The 17,199-nt window shown below is 37.1% G+C and overlaps 1 protein-coding gene across 2 annotated transcripts in view; it reads right to left on the reverse strand.

Annotated features, from left to right (window-relative positions):
- Positions 1-17,199, reverse strand: part of ramp1 (receptor activity modifying protein 1) — a 51,133-nt gene that overhangs the window by 19,561 nt on the left and 14,373 nt on the right. For both annotated transcript variants that reach the window (XR_015498807.1, NM_001002693.2), the window contains exon 2: positions 3,807-3,942. Coding sequence is in view for 1 of the 2 variants with exons in the window: in NM_001002693.2 (NP_001002693.1) it covers positions 3,807-3,942 (136 nt within the window). In the remaining variant the exon portion in view is untranslated. The remainder of the gene's footprint in view (positions 1-3,806; positions 3,943-17,199) is intronic.

Consider the following 17,199-nt stretch of genomic DNA (forward strand, 5'->3'; position numbering starts at 1 on the left):
CAAATTTAATCTATTAAACACCTGAAACGAAAATGTAAAAAAGTTATTCTAATTTTACACACAATTTAAATTCCCGCAGTAGTTCTGGATCCAGCTATTGACCTCCGTTGTATGGAAAACACAAACATCTAGCTAAAAAAAACTCATGCAGGTTTGTAACAACATGAGGGAGTGTAAACGATGGCAGATTTTGACATGTTTGTCTCTTTTAGTGCAATGATTTCTAGTAGCATAAAACAGCATCAGCATTTTGCACCTTGGCACAAGCTAAAGCAGAGAGAAACTGAGTTGCAGAGGACAAACAGAGCCTAGAGTGTTGATGACAGCAACTGGCAGACCTTCCTGGCCCCGATCCGACATCTCGGACATCAAGTGTCACTTTCCCTGGAGAAGCTCAACGGCTTCAGTCTAACGTCAGAGCTTTTAGGGTCAGTTGTCAGGGGCACAGAATAAAAATAAAAAAGAAATATAAGACAGTTCCCTTCTTGTTAACCTGCAAATGTGAACGTTCTTCTATATCATGTTTTTTTCTGGAGCAACACAAATAACCTCCTCCATTATGTCAGAGAGACAGCTGGGCATATGTAGGCATTCCCAGGAACGATGTGCGCCTGGAGCTCTGCCACATGGCACACTAAATCCCTCTGAAGTATGTGATAATATGGGAACCCCTGTCGTCTCTCTTACTGAGAAAACTCCGCTCTTCGCTGACCTTGTCATGAAGTGTTGAAATAAACATGCAGGCCTTTCAGCCCTGCGCTGAACAAAAGTTGCTGAATGAGGACTAAACCTAACTGTGTGTTCTGTTAAAAGTGCTGGGGTGAGTTTTTGTCTCTATTGCTTTTTTTTTAATTTGCTAACATTTTAGGAATAAAATATTACCATTTAAAACAACGGTTTTCTAATTTACATTTATTTACTTCAATTGTCATTTTTTTTCCCTTTCTGAATGTTTGTCTTTCTATTGATGACTATTGATGACTGTCACATGATCCTTTAAATCACCTTTATTTCTTTCATGCTTTATGAAATGATGCAAACTGTGTGTGCTGTTAAAAGTGCACGCCTCAGGTTTCTCTCTCTCTCTCTCTCTCTCTCTCTCTCTCGCTCTCTCCCTCTCTCTCTTTCTCTCGCTCTCTCTCTCTTTCTCTCTCTCTCTCTCTCGGCTGCATTTATTTGCTAAAAATGACAAAAGTGAAATTTTAGGAATACAATTAACCCAGGCTCATTCTGATTATGTAGCCCTATATACAATTCTGAAGAGCACCAAATATGTCCCAGGAGCTTTTTTTCTTTTTGCAGTTTTTGCTTTCGTGAATCCACCATAGGCTGCTTTTACACTGGAAAAGGAGGCTTTTTGAGATCTTAAATTTCTCTCGCAAGAGCCATTCGCACCAACTGTTCTCATGTAAATCCATCAGAGCCGCTGTTAACTGACTGAATAACTGACAGACCAACCAATCCCACACCCTTGCCCTTCTTTAATCCTAACCAATAGTGTTTTAAAAAGCACAGATTTACCTGCCCACCCCCTTCCCTAAACCTAACCACAGTGTTTTCAAAAGCAATCCAGAAAAAGAAAAGTCCTTGCCTGATTTTTACCACGTTTTCAGATTTTACCTCATTCTCACCCTTTTCTTTACTTGTTTATTTTATTTTTTGGCTTCTGTTTTTGTCCTACCCGCTTCCTAGAACCATTCTTCACTGGACTCAAACCCCATTGTTGCAGTCAACTTCACTCTGCGTCTCACGCCCACTGTTGTACATGTCAACCTATCGGACAAGCTGATTACAGCAGAAAAGCCATCCATACGGAGGTAAGCAGTCAGCTGGTAAGCAAGAAAAGGAACGGCTTTGTACCACACTGTAGCATTCGTTTTAAAGATGAAATGCTGCCATATGTAGCTCGGGCTATATAATTTGCGATCTATAGAAATGTGTATAGGGCTACGTTTTCAGAATGAGTCTGTATTGACTAAAATATTACTATTTAAAGGGTCACGAAACACCAAAACACATGTTTTGAGCTGTTGACAGTCGTATATGTGTCCCACACTGCTAAAAACACTATTAGGACACCTATATTTCACTAAAAAGTGTAAATTGGTTGTTTTTGCGTTATTTCAAGCAAATTCGTACTTCCGGTTTGAAACGAATTTTTGAAGCTGCGTCACGGTCATGACATAATAGCGTGTATTCCAGCGTGCAGACTGGGCGTCTTACTCATGGGTTAATGCATGAGTAAGGCTTGGTTCAAACCAATCAGCGCGCTCTATTGTGCAACTTCATTAATATTCATTAGTCACAGTGTTTAGACGGCAGAGACGCCACATTGTATTGGCAAAACAAGCATGAAGTGTTGCTTTTAAAGTTTGCTGCAGTTAAGTTTCGTTTTCATTTTCTCTCTGTGAGAGCTCAGAGTCACGTGTGGATTAACAGTGTACACGACGCTCGACAACAATAACTTACGTGTCTAAGCAGGATTATTGTTTACCTGAGAGCTGTTCTCAGTAGCAAACGCTGAGATCGGATTCGCTTGTAGTCTCCTCTTCATAAAGACGCGGCTCTTGTTGCTGGTGATTGTCCTGTCTCTACAGATTTGGGTGAGTGAGCGACCAGTGCTCTTTGTTTATTCAGTTTGTTCGTATCAAACTAAGTTAACTATTGCACCGAGTGTAAACATGTTAGCACCACAACCTCGTGTAGGGTTTCTACTGCATTTAGTGACCGGAATAACACACGCGGCTTTCTGACACTACTTGCCGCGTGCATCTAAGTTTCCGGGAAATGCGGAGGTTTTTTTTTTCTCTCATTCGCCGTGCGGTATCAAACATAAAAAATACATGCTTAGAGCAGTTTCTCCAATCAAATATCTCGTTTGTCGCGAGGGGCATGAATGAAATTCCTGAATGAAAGAGCCAAACTGCAGTTAAAGTCCACCATTTAATAATTTGGCAAATAATTCGACTACACATGTCCATGTAGGTTAAACACCATCACTTTCTACTGTGTGTGTGTGTATTTTGACTCTGAACCTCGCGCGTGCCCAAATAGACACTCCCACACCATCCCACTTTTCTTCCTCCGACACTCCCCCCTAAACAGAGCTGGACATGCCCACTTTTCTGACTTTTTCCAAAGTAGAGGTGTGAAAACACCCTGCTGAAACGAGGGGGTTTCATGGCCCTTTAAAACTGTTTCATTTTACATTTATTTATTTCAAATGCAACTTTTTTATTTTAATTTTAAGTAGCCATTGCACAGTGTCACATGACTCTTTTTTACATCATCTTTATTTATATTACATTTTATAATAAGCATATATATACTGACCCAGCTGAGGCTCGAACCTGCGACCTTCTTGCTGTGAGGCGACAGCACTACCTACTGCGCCACGGCGTTGTCCATCTTATTTATATGACATATTATTTTTCCAAAGATTATTATTAATTTGGGAGGCACGGTTGGTCAGTGGTTGACACTGTCACCTCACAGCAAGAAGGTTAATGGTTAGAGTCCCGACTGGGTAAGTTTTGTAACAATTTTGCAACAGCTCTTTACTGTCATATTAAGTCAATATAAACCTTCTTTTACTTTGTGTTGATTGTTTTAATTAAGTAGCTACAGTATGTATACGATTATGTATGTAAATAGTTTTGTTTTATGCATATATATGTTACACTTTGACACCTTTTTATGTCTTCAAATATAGAAGAAAACAAAGCTCATCAAAACACAAATGAACATAAAGTAAGGAATGCCCCAGAACATGAGTCAGCTAATCAAGTGTAATCTTTGTTACTCACTCTACTGTGTCCTCCCAGCTACACCACTGACGCTGATCCAGAACCTCCATGTCCAGCTTAAATTTAGCCATACAAAACTCCTCAATGGCACTTCCATAGTGACTGCTGCATGCTCTTGCCAACACTAACAGGTTAACTGCAAGAGAAACGACAAGCATAAACATCAAAATCATTTTCTTACATCTTACAGAAGATCAATAATAAAGAAACATCACAAACGAGATCTCTTTTCTGTAGACATCAAGATCAAATGATTTGTGAGGTGTGATTGTACAGCTCTCATTTACTTACTGTATGACCACAACTGTATCTTTATTTCTTTTAGATATTAAATTGATTTCTTTTGATTATGCATTACACCAAAGTTGTGTTTATTTAAAGTAAAAAAAAAAAAAACTTTCCTTTTGTTGCTAAAAAATGTAATAAGGTGTAATAAGGCAAGAGATAAACCAGGATTTGTTTTTCCTCTAGCGTATTATAAGTTGTTGACTGTAACTTTCATTTGTGTCACATGACCTAAAAAAAAAATCAATCAATCCACACTAAACAGGTCATTAATTCCCAGTTGGGAGCAGGAGAAGACAGAACAAAAATAACAACAACATACTGAAGATGGCAAAAATAATAAACAGCCACACTGACAAGCGCATTTGTGAGAGGACTAAAGCTACCTATGTATAATTTGATTTTATAATGTTCTAATTTGCATCTTTTAAATGGGGTAAGTATACCTTTTAAGACTCTCTATGAGCATATAAAAGATTAGAGAAAAACTTAAAGGGATAAATTACCCAAAACTGAAAATTACATCACCATTTATTCCCTCTTTACTCATTTTCAAACATGTTTGAGTTTCTTTCTTCTGTTGAACACAAGCAAATATATTTTTTAAGAAAGCTGGAAACCTGTAATCATTGACAAGGCAACGGTTACAGGTTTCCAGCTTTCTTCGAATCATCTTCTTTGTTCAACAGAATAAAGAAATCTATAATAATATGGATCCATTTGAGTGTGAGTAAATTGAGTAAACGTTTTCGGTTGAAATATGATTTTAAGACTTAATTCTACCCAACCCACCATACACTGTTTCTTTTTTAAGATGAAGTATGTATTGAAGTATGGTTTTAGAGGGAATTCAATTTCAGCTATTCTGTTTCAAAAACATTCACACTGCTGTTTCATTGTTTGTTTGTATGTTTAAACTTTGTTGTACGATCTGCTTGACACAGAAAGAAAATGTATCTGTAACACTGGTAACAAACAAACAACCGTACAACATAACAGCAATACTCAACAAGACAACCACATAAATTAAAAACTTAAAAACATAGTAGCCCCATACATAATACTGCAGATCATTCTTAACAACCACGCCATTCACATCAAATAGTGATTTGATTTAACTGCAAATGCGATAAATTACTTTTTATAAGCATTTCTTCGGGCTCTAGGAATTTTAAACCGATGTCCTGGTGGTAACATTTCAAAAGCTGAGTGAAGGGGATCTTTAAAAATAGCAGTTGCTCATTTTTTTTTTTTTATAAAAGAATCAAATAAAATCTGAGTGAATGTTGTTTATAGCCAGTTATCTTATTTGCCTGATTAATCATTTGTGACATTTTTTTCTTCTGTTCAGGTGTCCAAACCATTAGACAATGTTATATGTGAGAACACCCTCTAATAATGATCTACACTCATCACCGGTCACTTTATTAGATACAACTTATTAGGGGTTGGACCACTTTTGCCTTCAGAACTGCCTTAATCATTCGTGGCATAGATTCACCAAGGTACTGGAAATATTCCTCAGAATTTTTGCTTCATATTGACATGATAGCATCATGCAGTTGCTGCAGATTTGTCGGCTGCACATTCATGATGCCAATCTCCTGTCCCACCACATCCCAAAGGTGCTCTTTTGGATTGAGAACTGATGACTGTGGAGGCCATTTGAGTACAGTGAACTCATTGCCATGTTCAAGAAACCAGTCTGAGATAATTTGTGCTTTATGACATGGCACATTATCCTGCTGGAAGTAGCCATCAGAAGATGGGTACACTGTGGTCATTAAGGCATGGACATGGTCAGCAACAATACTCAGGTATGCTGTGAAATTGACACGATGCTCAATTAGTACTAATGGACCCAATGTGTGCCAAGAAAATATTCCCCACACCATTACTCTACCAGCAGCAGCCTGAACCATTGATACAAGGCAGGATGGATCCATGCCTTCATGCTGTTGATGCCAAATTCTGACCCGACCATCTGAATGTCACAGCAGAAATCAAAACTCATCAGACCAGGCAATTTTTTTCCAATCTTCTATTATCCAATTTTGGTGAGACTGTGCGAATTGTAGCCTCAGTTTCCTGTTCTTAGCGAACAGGAGCGGCACCCAGTGGTCTTCTGCTGCTGTAGCTCATCCACCTCAAGGTTGGGCGTGTTGTGTGTTTAGAGTTGCTCCTTTGCATACCTCGGTTGTAAGGAGTGGTTATTTGAGTTACTGTTGCCTTTCTTTCAGCTTGAATCAGTCTGGCCATTCTCCACTGACATCCACAAGGCATTTGCACCCACAGAACTTTGGGGCCATTCTCTGTAAACCCTAGAGATGGTTGTGCATAAAAATCCCAGTAGATCAGTAGTTTCCGAAATACTCAGACCAGCCCATCTGGCACTAACAGCCATGCCACGTTCAAAGTCACTTAGTCAACTTTCTTTCCCATTCTGAGGCTATGTTTGAACTGCAGTAGATCGTCTTTACCATGTCTGCATGCCTAAATGCATTAAATTGCTGCCAGGTCATTGGCTGATTAAAAATTTGCATCAACGAGCAGTTAGACAGGTGTACCTAACAAAGAGGCCGTTGAGTGTATTTGCCATGTGTTAAGTCTGTGTACTAATATTAAAACCTCAACTTGCAGAGGAGAATGAAGCACTGTCTTGCCTACTTATAAACAGCCTCTACATTACTATCAAATTTCAATTTATTGTCAATAATTGTCTCTAACTACATAATATTGTAATAAATATAACAATAATTTTAAGCAGTTTCTCAGAGAAAATCATGTCAAAGTAAATCTTTTGGGACAAAATATCCAGTAATGGGACGGGATATTTTTATCCACAGAGTTAAATAAGGGGGTCGGCGTAGCTTGTTGTTATTAAGATCAGCCAAAGAGGAAGTTTTATGCAAGCTTTACAAGTTACCTTATAAGACACTTTTATGAAATTGTTGACATTAATTATAGCTCATAACATTTCATGCAATAGACATTGTGGTCTGCTGCTGATAACCACAGAGATTAATTAAGTCTCACCCCAAAGTTTGCAAAGGACATAAATCAAATGCAACTTGCTCAAACCTCCCACATCTCTTAAAACTGTGTATCAACTCTAGTAAAACCAGCAGTAATGCTGTAATTAATTTCGTTTAAACTCACCTACAAAGTTAATAACTGTTGAAACATTTCAGAAGCTATAAAAGGTCTGCATAAAGTGAAAAAAGAAGTAAAACTTCAGGCAAAACAATGAGTCATTTCATTACCTCTGATATAATGGTATTAATGTGCAGCTCTTAGAAAACAATAGCCTTTTGAAAAGAGCAGCCATTGTCTAACTGTCCCTTTCTTTCATAGTCTCAGCTCTCACCGTCTCCTATTGTTTTAATTTCTCCTCCTATAGAGATCTACAGTACAAGTGCGGTAAAGAAAGGCTGATCAGTATGAGAGACAGGCTTGTGGTCAGAGCTGTAGTGACAGAGCTCCCCTCGGCTCATTGTTAGTCAAAAACAGCTCTATCACGTCAATTATGTGACAGTTGAGACTCCCGCAAGAAAAATGGAGGAAAAAATAACATGTTTGTACGAGGTCAGGAAAAAAAAAATCAAGGAGATCTGCGCAGCATTCCTGTCAGACTTTCTGTAGTAGTTCAGAATGGTCCTAATGGGAGTTGACTGGAAGAACTCAATCCCTACAGGAATTGTTTTCTTTTTATAGGATAGTGTAGTGAAAAATATAGACTGTTTTATAAGAAATAACAACACCGTTCCCAGGATTAATTTCAAATAATCATTCCAAAGGGAATTCTTTGACATTTAAGATTTTTATTTTATTTTGTAATTGTGTATGGAACTAATAATATGCCAAAACAATCTGAATTTGAATTGTGTTCATTTGAATTGTTGACGATTGTAATTTAATAAATCTGAATATATGGCATAAAAGTTTGCAGAAAAGATTTGAGATGAAGACATTTGAAACATCAAATTCAATTTTCTAAAATTCAAAACCAGAAATTCAGATCTTGAAATTTAGATTCAGTAAAAAGTGATCAGCAGAAAGTCAGGCGTGATCACAACACAATTCAAATTCAGATTGTTTGGCATATTATTAGCTCCATAATTGTGAGACTAAAAGTGTTTTATAAATGAAACTCTCAAACACTCAGACCTTTGTTAAAAAAAGAAAAAAAGAAAAGTGAAAACATCGAAGATAAGAGGAAATCCGAAATGAATGTAACATCATAAACATTAAACCACATTTGCAATAAAATAAACTGTGCGAAAGGGATATTAAAGGATGATGAAGCCGCAGATTACATTAAAGAGTATAAAAACATCAAAACCTCCCGTATAGCATAGCATCAGAGATAGATCTGAGAAAGTGTTCCTGCTTCATTTCATGTACATAAATAACAAGTGAATCCTCCAGTGAGTCGAGTCCGAGATGGAAAGAGAGCAGATTTTAAAGGCTTTTAGTAAACACGAGCATCACGTATTCCTGGAGAGAAACAATTACATGCATCATATTCCTTTCAAACATGAAATCAATTGCTGCAGGCAGAAAAAGCTCTTATCCAGAAATGGTACATGCCAGTCGTGTTGTTATAAATGTTGTAAGCATTTACCAGCCTAATGACACACTGAACATAATGCTACCAGCATCTCATGAGGAAAGTATTCCTATTTGATATATCAACAGAAAAGGAGGATCATTAGTGCGTATCCATATTATTCCATCTCGTACAAAAACAAATTGTTTTTTAAAATGAGATCTTAACCCCAACCCAAAACCTAACCCTAATTTTGGGAAGAGGGAATCATACCAAAAATATGTCAATGAGATTGTTGTGCACAATCATACAAATTAACTGCTACATCAAAATGTTTTGAATTGCAGGCTGCATAACACTTTTTAACATTTAGCAGATGCTTTTGTTAAAAGCAACTTACAATTGAGGAGATATTCAGTGATTTAACAAGAAAAGGCAATACACACAAGAAGTGAAAAGTAGACAAAGGAACTGTTTGTGCTCAGAGAAATAAATGCTAGAGTTAGGGGTGTCTTTTTAATTGAGAGAAGAGTATTTCTACAGGTGGTTTGTCAATCCCACTCACCTGTGTAAAGCTCACTTGATAAACGCACAAGGTTTTTTTTTTTTTTTTTTTTAATGTTGAGTGATTTTAGGAAATGTGCAAAACTGGTGCAAGAGTCAGTTAAAAATCACAGAGACCGTCCGAAACCGCCTACTATTCAGTAAGTACTGCATTTAAATTTAAACATACTACTCGGTCATTAGAAAAGTGAGTTCTAAACAGTATGAATGTGAAAAGTATGAATGGAATTCATGAACTACCCTGATCCAGTTACTATGACCATTATTGTGAAGCTGCTTTGACACAATCTACATTGTAAAAGCACTATACTTATAAAGCTGAATTGAAAAAAAGCTGAATTGAATTCGGACGTACTACATCCGCCATTTTGTCATAGTCACGTGACCTACCTGCGTCACATGCATTGCTTCACTTCCGTTCATGAATTCTCTCGCGGAGCATTATGGGATAGCGCAGCGTACATGGGACAAAGCGCTTAGAATGACCAAGAGGCAACACTCTGGTGTAATTTGGGAAACAGCCACTAGAGGGCGCGGCAGCCATTTTGGAATGAAAACTCCAATAGAACAACATGCATATTATAAGTCTGTAAAATAAACTATTAAAAGTGCTGATGTTCGTGATAATATGTGTTGTATTGTTGACTTTCAGGTTGTATCTCAACTTTAATGCGCTTTTTGAATAAATAAATAAAAAACAAAGCAGCTGCTTGCCATCGCGACAGTAATGAGATCCAATGGCCGATCACTTTCACTCCAAAATGGCGGAATCCGGGGCTGTTGCTGGGTGCTGCTGTTGCAATGGAACGTTCTATTGAGTGTCACCTCTTGGTCATTCTAAGCTATTTGCATGGGATGCGCACTCCAGAATCTCGCCGGAAGTAGTAAGTCATCCGGGTACTTCTTGCGGACTGATTTTCGAATTCTATAAATTCGGACATACTACTCGGCTCGCATACTGATTTTAGCGTACTGTATAGTATGGTAGTATGCGGTTTCGGACGCAGTCAGAGTGATTTTTTTTAATAGGTGGCAGTGTTGGGTAAGCTACTTGAAAAATGTAGTGAGCTAAGCTATTAGCTACTCTCTTTAAATTGTAGCTTAACTACACTAAAAGCTACCCTCTGGGAAATGTAGCAACTTAAGGTAAAATCTACTTGGCAAAAGTAGCTAAGCTATGCTATTTTTGTAATTCTCATTTTTAAATCAAAGCAACTTAAACCCAAGTCAATCATATCTTAGTGACCAATAAAACTGTTAATGAATCATGAGGCATAATTTTTCAGTTCAGTCATTTACTGCAAATAATATGCTGTACTAAACAAATGATAGTATATAACAGCAAAAACAAAATAAAATAAAGACCAGGTGTTACACATTTAAAATACTATAGTAATTTATAGTAAAGGGAAATATTCAGAAATGAGCATTATATTTTATATGTATTTACATTAGTATCTATCATGAACTAGTAATTACCAGTACCAGTAATTACCACTTTACCACGACAGTAAACTATGTATATAGTACTATTGTTTAGGTTAAAAACATTATAGTACTTACTATAAATTACTAAAGTATTTTTTTACTTTTAAGGACATTTCCCTTAACGTTACTCTTGTGATGAAGACTTGAACTAACTAGATTGACAAATTTTAAAACAAACAAATCATATTATTATTGTTATAATTTCAAATTCAATCATTATTTTTCTTGCTCTAGCCCAGGGCTGGCCAATCCTGTTCCTGGAGATCTACCTTCCTGCAGATTTCAGTTGCAACCCTTATCAAACACACCTGTCTGTAATTATCAAGTGAATTTCAGGTCCTAATTAATTGGTTCAGGTGGGTTTGATCAGGGTAGGAGCTAAACTGTACAGGAAGGTAGATCTCCAGGAACAGGATTGAGCACCCCTGCTCTAGCCTGTTGTAGGGTGCTAATTCCTGCCGATGATTTCAATATTTCTAAAATAAACTACAGTGTAAAATTACAATCGTATAATTTCCCTCTCTGTTTTCGCTTGTGTGCCAGTGTTTATCCTTCTGTCTGCCAGGAGAGTCATGTTTCTCTTCACTGGTGCTGCAGTCAGTTGCTTTCAGAAGAGATAAAATGTTCATTTTTTGATAAACATTTTGAATACGAGCCACCGAATCTCAGAGAATTGGGTTGGAAGTGTTCCTCACATTTTCTGCATTACAGCACAACCATGACCACAGTAATATAAAATACTCTCTTGGGAAATGCATTCAGTGCCAATTCTTTATCTTAAATTAATTCACTTTTCGATCACACAACACAAAATACAAATATAACTATATGAAACTGAAAAGTGATTAACAGTGTGAGGAACAGAAGAGTGGACGTGCAGAGCAGTAAAATTGCCAAACAAAGGAGTCCAGAGATGACAACATCAAGCATGCCACATTTCCAGATGACCTTTGATGCAATATTCTCAATATGACAGGAACCTTTTCAGCAGAACACTTAATTAGTCTCTGTATGTAAACATCACTGCTCTCGCTGACATTCACAGCGTTTGTGTGTACACAGACGAGAAAGCATGTGGCTAACTACATCACATCTGCAATATGCTGGCAATCTGGATAATATCCAGAGTCAGTTAGTCAGTAATATGTAACTCCATTTGCAGTGATGTGCAAATGCAAATGAAAAAAGGTAGAAGAGGACAATTAAAATGTTACTGAATAAAATAATCATGGTGCTACATTTCACATTATAAGCTCCATGGAAGTCTTCGGCAACACAACTAAGACATCTTTGCACCTGAAGCAATTCTATTTCATGACTGATTCTAGCAGGCGTAAGCTTGTATATTGCCCTGAAGATGGATGAAAGGAGGAATGAATAATAGAGTGGAACACTGCTCCAGTTTTGCCTTCAAATGCAGGCAAAAGTGTCATATTTGCTTATGCAATGTGAATTTTTAACTAAGACTGCACTTACAGTGGAGGGAACAGGACATAATATATGTTCATTTTCCATGTTAGCTTTAGGAAAGTTTGCCATTCATTAGTTCATTATTAATGGCAATTTAGAATTTGCACTTGTAGTCGTCCCAAAAACTATTAGGACACACAAGTTACATTTAAAAATGTATAAAGGTTCATGCATTAGATTTGCCAAACTGAGCCACATAAAAATATTATGCTGAAGCACAAGCTTTCCAAAAAATGTAGGCAGAGTGACAAAGGGCCTCTGTCACTGTCGCCTCACAGCAAGAAGGTCGATGGTTCGAGCCCTGGCTAGATCACATTTCTGTGTGGAGTTTGCATGTTCTCCCCGTGTTCACGTAAATTCCTCTGGGTCACAACAGTCCAAAGACATGCGGTATAGGTGAATTGGGTAAGCTAAATTGTCCTTAGTGAATGTAAAATTGTATTAGTGTTTCCCAGTACTGAGTTGCAGCTGAAAGGGCATCCACTGTATAAAACATAAAGGTATGCTGGATAAATTGGAAGTTCATTCCACTGTGGCAACCTCTAATGAATAATGGGACTAAGCCGAAGGAAAATGAATGAATGAATGAATGAAATGTAGGCCTAATCCCATGTCAACTCCTCAGCTCTCCTGTACCCTTCTGTTTTGCACGTTCACATGAAAGGATAGGGGTGTCTCAATAATCTTTTGGTTGGAGGTGAAGTGAAAAAGGGGAGAGTACCAGATAACCCTTCAGATGAAGAGTTTTCAGGACCACTCAGAAAAATAAGAAATATTATGAGGTATGAGAAATTCACCTAAATACAACAGCTGCTGGTTGCATGTGAGCAAGGGGACCCAGAAATGTCAGTATTTTTTGGCATCAATAGGAATTTTTACTACAAGCAAGCATCTGTTTAATACATTTATAACGGTGTTCATGTTCTACGGTCACACTCTTTAAAGAAACATAACAATAACCACTGCACAATATTGCAGGACATATTTTAAATTCTGATAACATTACGCAGTGGCTTGACAATAGGAAAGCCAGTTATAAAACAAACTCTAGTGGCAGGGAATTTGCTTTTTACAGCAGGTCTGGTAAAATGTTCATTTCTCTTGTGGTTACATCTATGAATATGAGCACTGTGTAAATACACAGTATAGTTTAGTGCTTTTGCAACACAATCCACCAGTCGTGGACGCCAAGGGAAGCCTGTTTCATACCGCTCATTTGTTTTCAAGGTGAAAAACACCATTTTCTAAAGTCCAAAAACAGCACAAAACTTTGTGAGTGAGTTGGTCTGTTGAACGTTACTCTGCTTGGGGTTTCTGGAGTGGATGGCAACATCTCGTATGAGCTACTGTAGTAATAACCTATGATGATGTGTGCAAGAGTATGGAAGTGGTGTCCTATTTCTTAGGGGAATAAATTCATTTCCACACCTTCACACTCAGTTTAATTTTTCCTGTTAACCAGAAAATAAGATATTTTGAAGAATGTTGCAAGCTGAAAGGTATTGACATCCAGTGTAGGAAAATAAATACTATGGAGGCAAAGCTTTTTCAAAATATCATCTTTTGTTTTTCACAGGAAACACAAACAGGCTTGCAACATGAGGAAGATGAGTAAATGATTAATTTTACATTTTTAGGGTTTTCATACCATTTAACCACTAACAGGTACCAAAATGTTGAGGCAAGCCTGAGGGGTGTAGGAGGATGGCAAACCCCCCAGATCATGCCATCCATCAGTTTTGGCGGCCAGATGGCATGATCCAAGTGCTAAACTCACAATCAAGTGTTTTCAGAAACACTTCAAATTGTCACAAATCCCAGTCGGACTACACATAGAAGAGCAGTTTTTCATGCACTCACAAGTTTGTTTTAAGTCAGAGTTGAGCTCGTTTGTATAATGCGCGCGCTGCTTTACTGATCTCGGATGAGCACAGGACTGGCACACAGCCGAGAAACAGAGAAAATGCACATCTCTTTCCTGCTCACAGAAACTGACACCCACATTCTTTTGAACTTCTGCATCACATTCATGACAAACAGATGGATTTCTACTGTTCTTTGTTTGGTCCTTTGGATTTTGAAAATGTAGTTTCATTTGCCAAATCACAAAAATGAGGCTGCAAAGTCAGGGGAAAACAAAAACCTGGCGCTCCAATAATGGAAATGTACCATGGTTTGGAACCAAAAAAACAGTGTGAATAAACAAAGTCCAGGCAATGCGGGGGCGCAGTATGTGCTGCTGTCGCCTCACAGCAAGAAGGTCACTGGTTCGAGCCTCGGCTGGGTCAGTTGGTATTTCTGTGTGAAGTTTGGATGTTCTCCCCACAATCATGTGTTTCCTCCGGGTGCTCCAGTTTCCCCAATAGTCCAAAGACATGCGGTACAGGTGAATTGGGTAGGTTAAATTGTCCATAGTGTATGAGTGTGAATGAGTGTGTATGCTGTGTGTTTCCCAGTATGGGTTCCAGCTGGAAGAGCATCCGCGGCGTAAAACATGTGCTGGATAAGTTGGCCGTTCATCCTGCTGTGGCAACCCCAGATTAATAAAGGTACTAAGCCGAAAAGAAAATGAATGAATGAACAAAAGTCCAACAGGAGGGATCAATAGAACCTTGTGATCCAAATAAGAAAACGCTCCATTTTACACTTAAAAATGTATGAATGTCTTTGCATTAGATGTGTAGACCAAAGCATGTAGCATTAATAATAATTTCTCTTCCAAAACTTTTTTGTAATTACTTTTAAACCAAACAAAATGATGAATCCCTGTGTGTGTAGGAGGTTGATGTGACAATCATCCATCTGTTCTGCTGCTAAGTGTAAAACTCACAATCAACTGTTTTCAAAAGCACTTCAGCTTGCACAAACCACACTACAAATAGAACAGAAACTGCGGTGAATATGCCCTCATTGTTAACCTTGATTGTTTCACCTGCTTGTTTAAAACTGTGTTCATCCTGAGTTCACCTTTTCCTTAAAGAGACAGTTCACCCAAAAATGTCAATTCTTGATCCAAACCTATTTGAGTTTCTTTTTTTTTTTTTTCTGGTAAACCCAAAAGAAGATAATGTGAATATAGTTGGAAAACAGTAGCTGTTTACTTCCATAGTATTTTTTTTTTCCTATATTAGTCTGTAGCTAGTAGTTTCCAACATTCTTTAGAGTACTTTCTTTTGTGTGCGACAGAAAAAAAAATCATGCCATGCATCCTTAGAATTTGGCTAAAACATAATTGCATTTTGTATCAGGAGTGAATCTGGTATGCCTTGAAATGTGTATTATTGCATAGCAACATAACAATAGCTTCCTAAAGTCAAGGCAATAATAAACTTCACAATTAAATACAGCAACTTCTAGGTGGTATATTACAGAAAACTGACATTATGCTGATGCACGACCTTATTTTTTCTGCCTTCAAACACAGAGTCTTTTAATCTCAAACTCCTGCATAATGAGAAAAACGTTCAGTCTAAGATGACATTTTAAAGGGAGGAAAACTAAATGCGGGCTTTTGGCATTTGCTCCTTGATCATCTTTGACTAGTTCGACATATTTATTAGCATATTTTCTCTGAAAAAATCCCATTTACATTTGTGATGATACAGTTTACTAAAAAATAAAACTTCTGTCTTCTGACGGTCCTTCATGTTGTTTCAAGTTAATTTACAATTATTTACCATCTTCTATGAAACATGTTAAATTTAAACGTTGTAATTCACTTAGTTGCCAAGGCCAAGCTAGTTTACATTTTTCTTCACATATTTATGGCTTTATTGCTGCATGTAAAACACATGCTTCATAAGTTTTAAACAGCTTTTTGATCATGGAGAATAAACCAAATTTATATTTGATACTTAATGGGTCATGGGATATATATCATATGGACCACTGTTTATGGTTATTTTAAGGTGCTTTCAGTATTTTTGGCTCTGGTTTCTATCTGCATTCACTGAATAGAAAAGACAAACACAAAAGGGACTAGACTCTGCAAACTCTGCAGTGCGCTTTAAGTCCATTGAATTAATTCTCCTCCAATGCACATAACCAGAGACATCAACTATTATTTCTAGTCCAGCAAGCTGCAGTGCTAGAATGATGTCCTATTCTATCGTTATATTAGTTGTGCTTTACTAAACACAAAAAAATCTTGGAAACCAGTAGCTATTGACTTCCATGATATTTATTTTTCCTACTAAGAAAGTTAATGGTAACCGATTTCTAACACTCTTCAAAATATATTTTATTTGTCTATCAATATATCTTATGTGTCTAACAGAAAAAAGAAACACAATGTCTAAAACCACTTGAGTAAATTGTCAGTATATTTTCATTTTTGGGCAAACTAATCTTTTAATAAAAAACGATTACAGCCACAACAGTGAAAGAAGACAACAATAGTCTCAAATACTTCATTGATTTAAAAGTGTCTAATATGTGATTTCATATACTGTTTGTGATCCAAATAGCTCTACTGAATGTGAAAGTGTGCGATTTAGCTCATATCTTGAAAATAACCAGTGTATTTAGTATTTTATTTTATTTCTTGATCATGTTGGCTGCATGTGTTTATGCAAAAGTATACATTTCGGACTGAAATTTAATAATTTAAATGTCATATCTCTTGATCATTTCTGTTCATTAATCTATTTTACACAAACTACTTAAATAATTGCCCTCAGAATCTTAAAGACAAAAATGTCCTTATTGAAACACATTAAAACTGCTACATTTCTTTGTTAACAAGCTTCTATTTGTTTCAAGCTTTCATAATCCAATTATGGTGAATTACATGATGCCACAAATCCATAAGACATTTAAGCACAAATTTAGCTGATTATAGAGAAATTCCTTCATTGTTTTTTTTTTTTTTTTTGTGTCACTGTCAAGCTGTCATGTTCTCTTAAGGTGTAACAGCCACTTAATTGGCAAAATGAATAGCTGCCACAGCAAGCGCCTCGCGTTAGTAATGAACGCAGGCAGATACTAAGACTGACAGATACTGTGGGGATGAAACTCAAAGGCCTGACACATATTCAC

Source organism: Danio rerio, chromosome 9 (assembly GCF_052040795.2).
Source record: "Danio rerio strain M-AB ecotype USA chromosome 9, GRCz13ab, whole genome shotgun sequence".
NCBI lineage: Eukaryota > Metazoa > Chordata > Actinopteri > Cypriniformes > Danionidae > Danio > Danio rerio.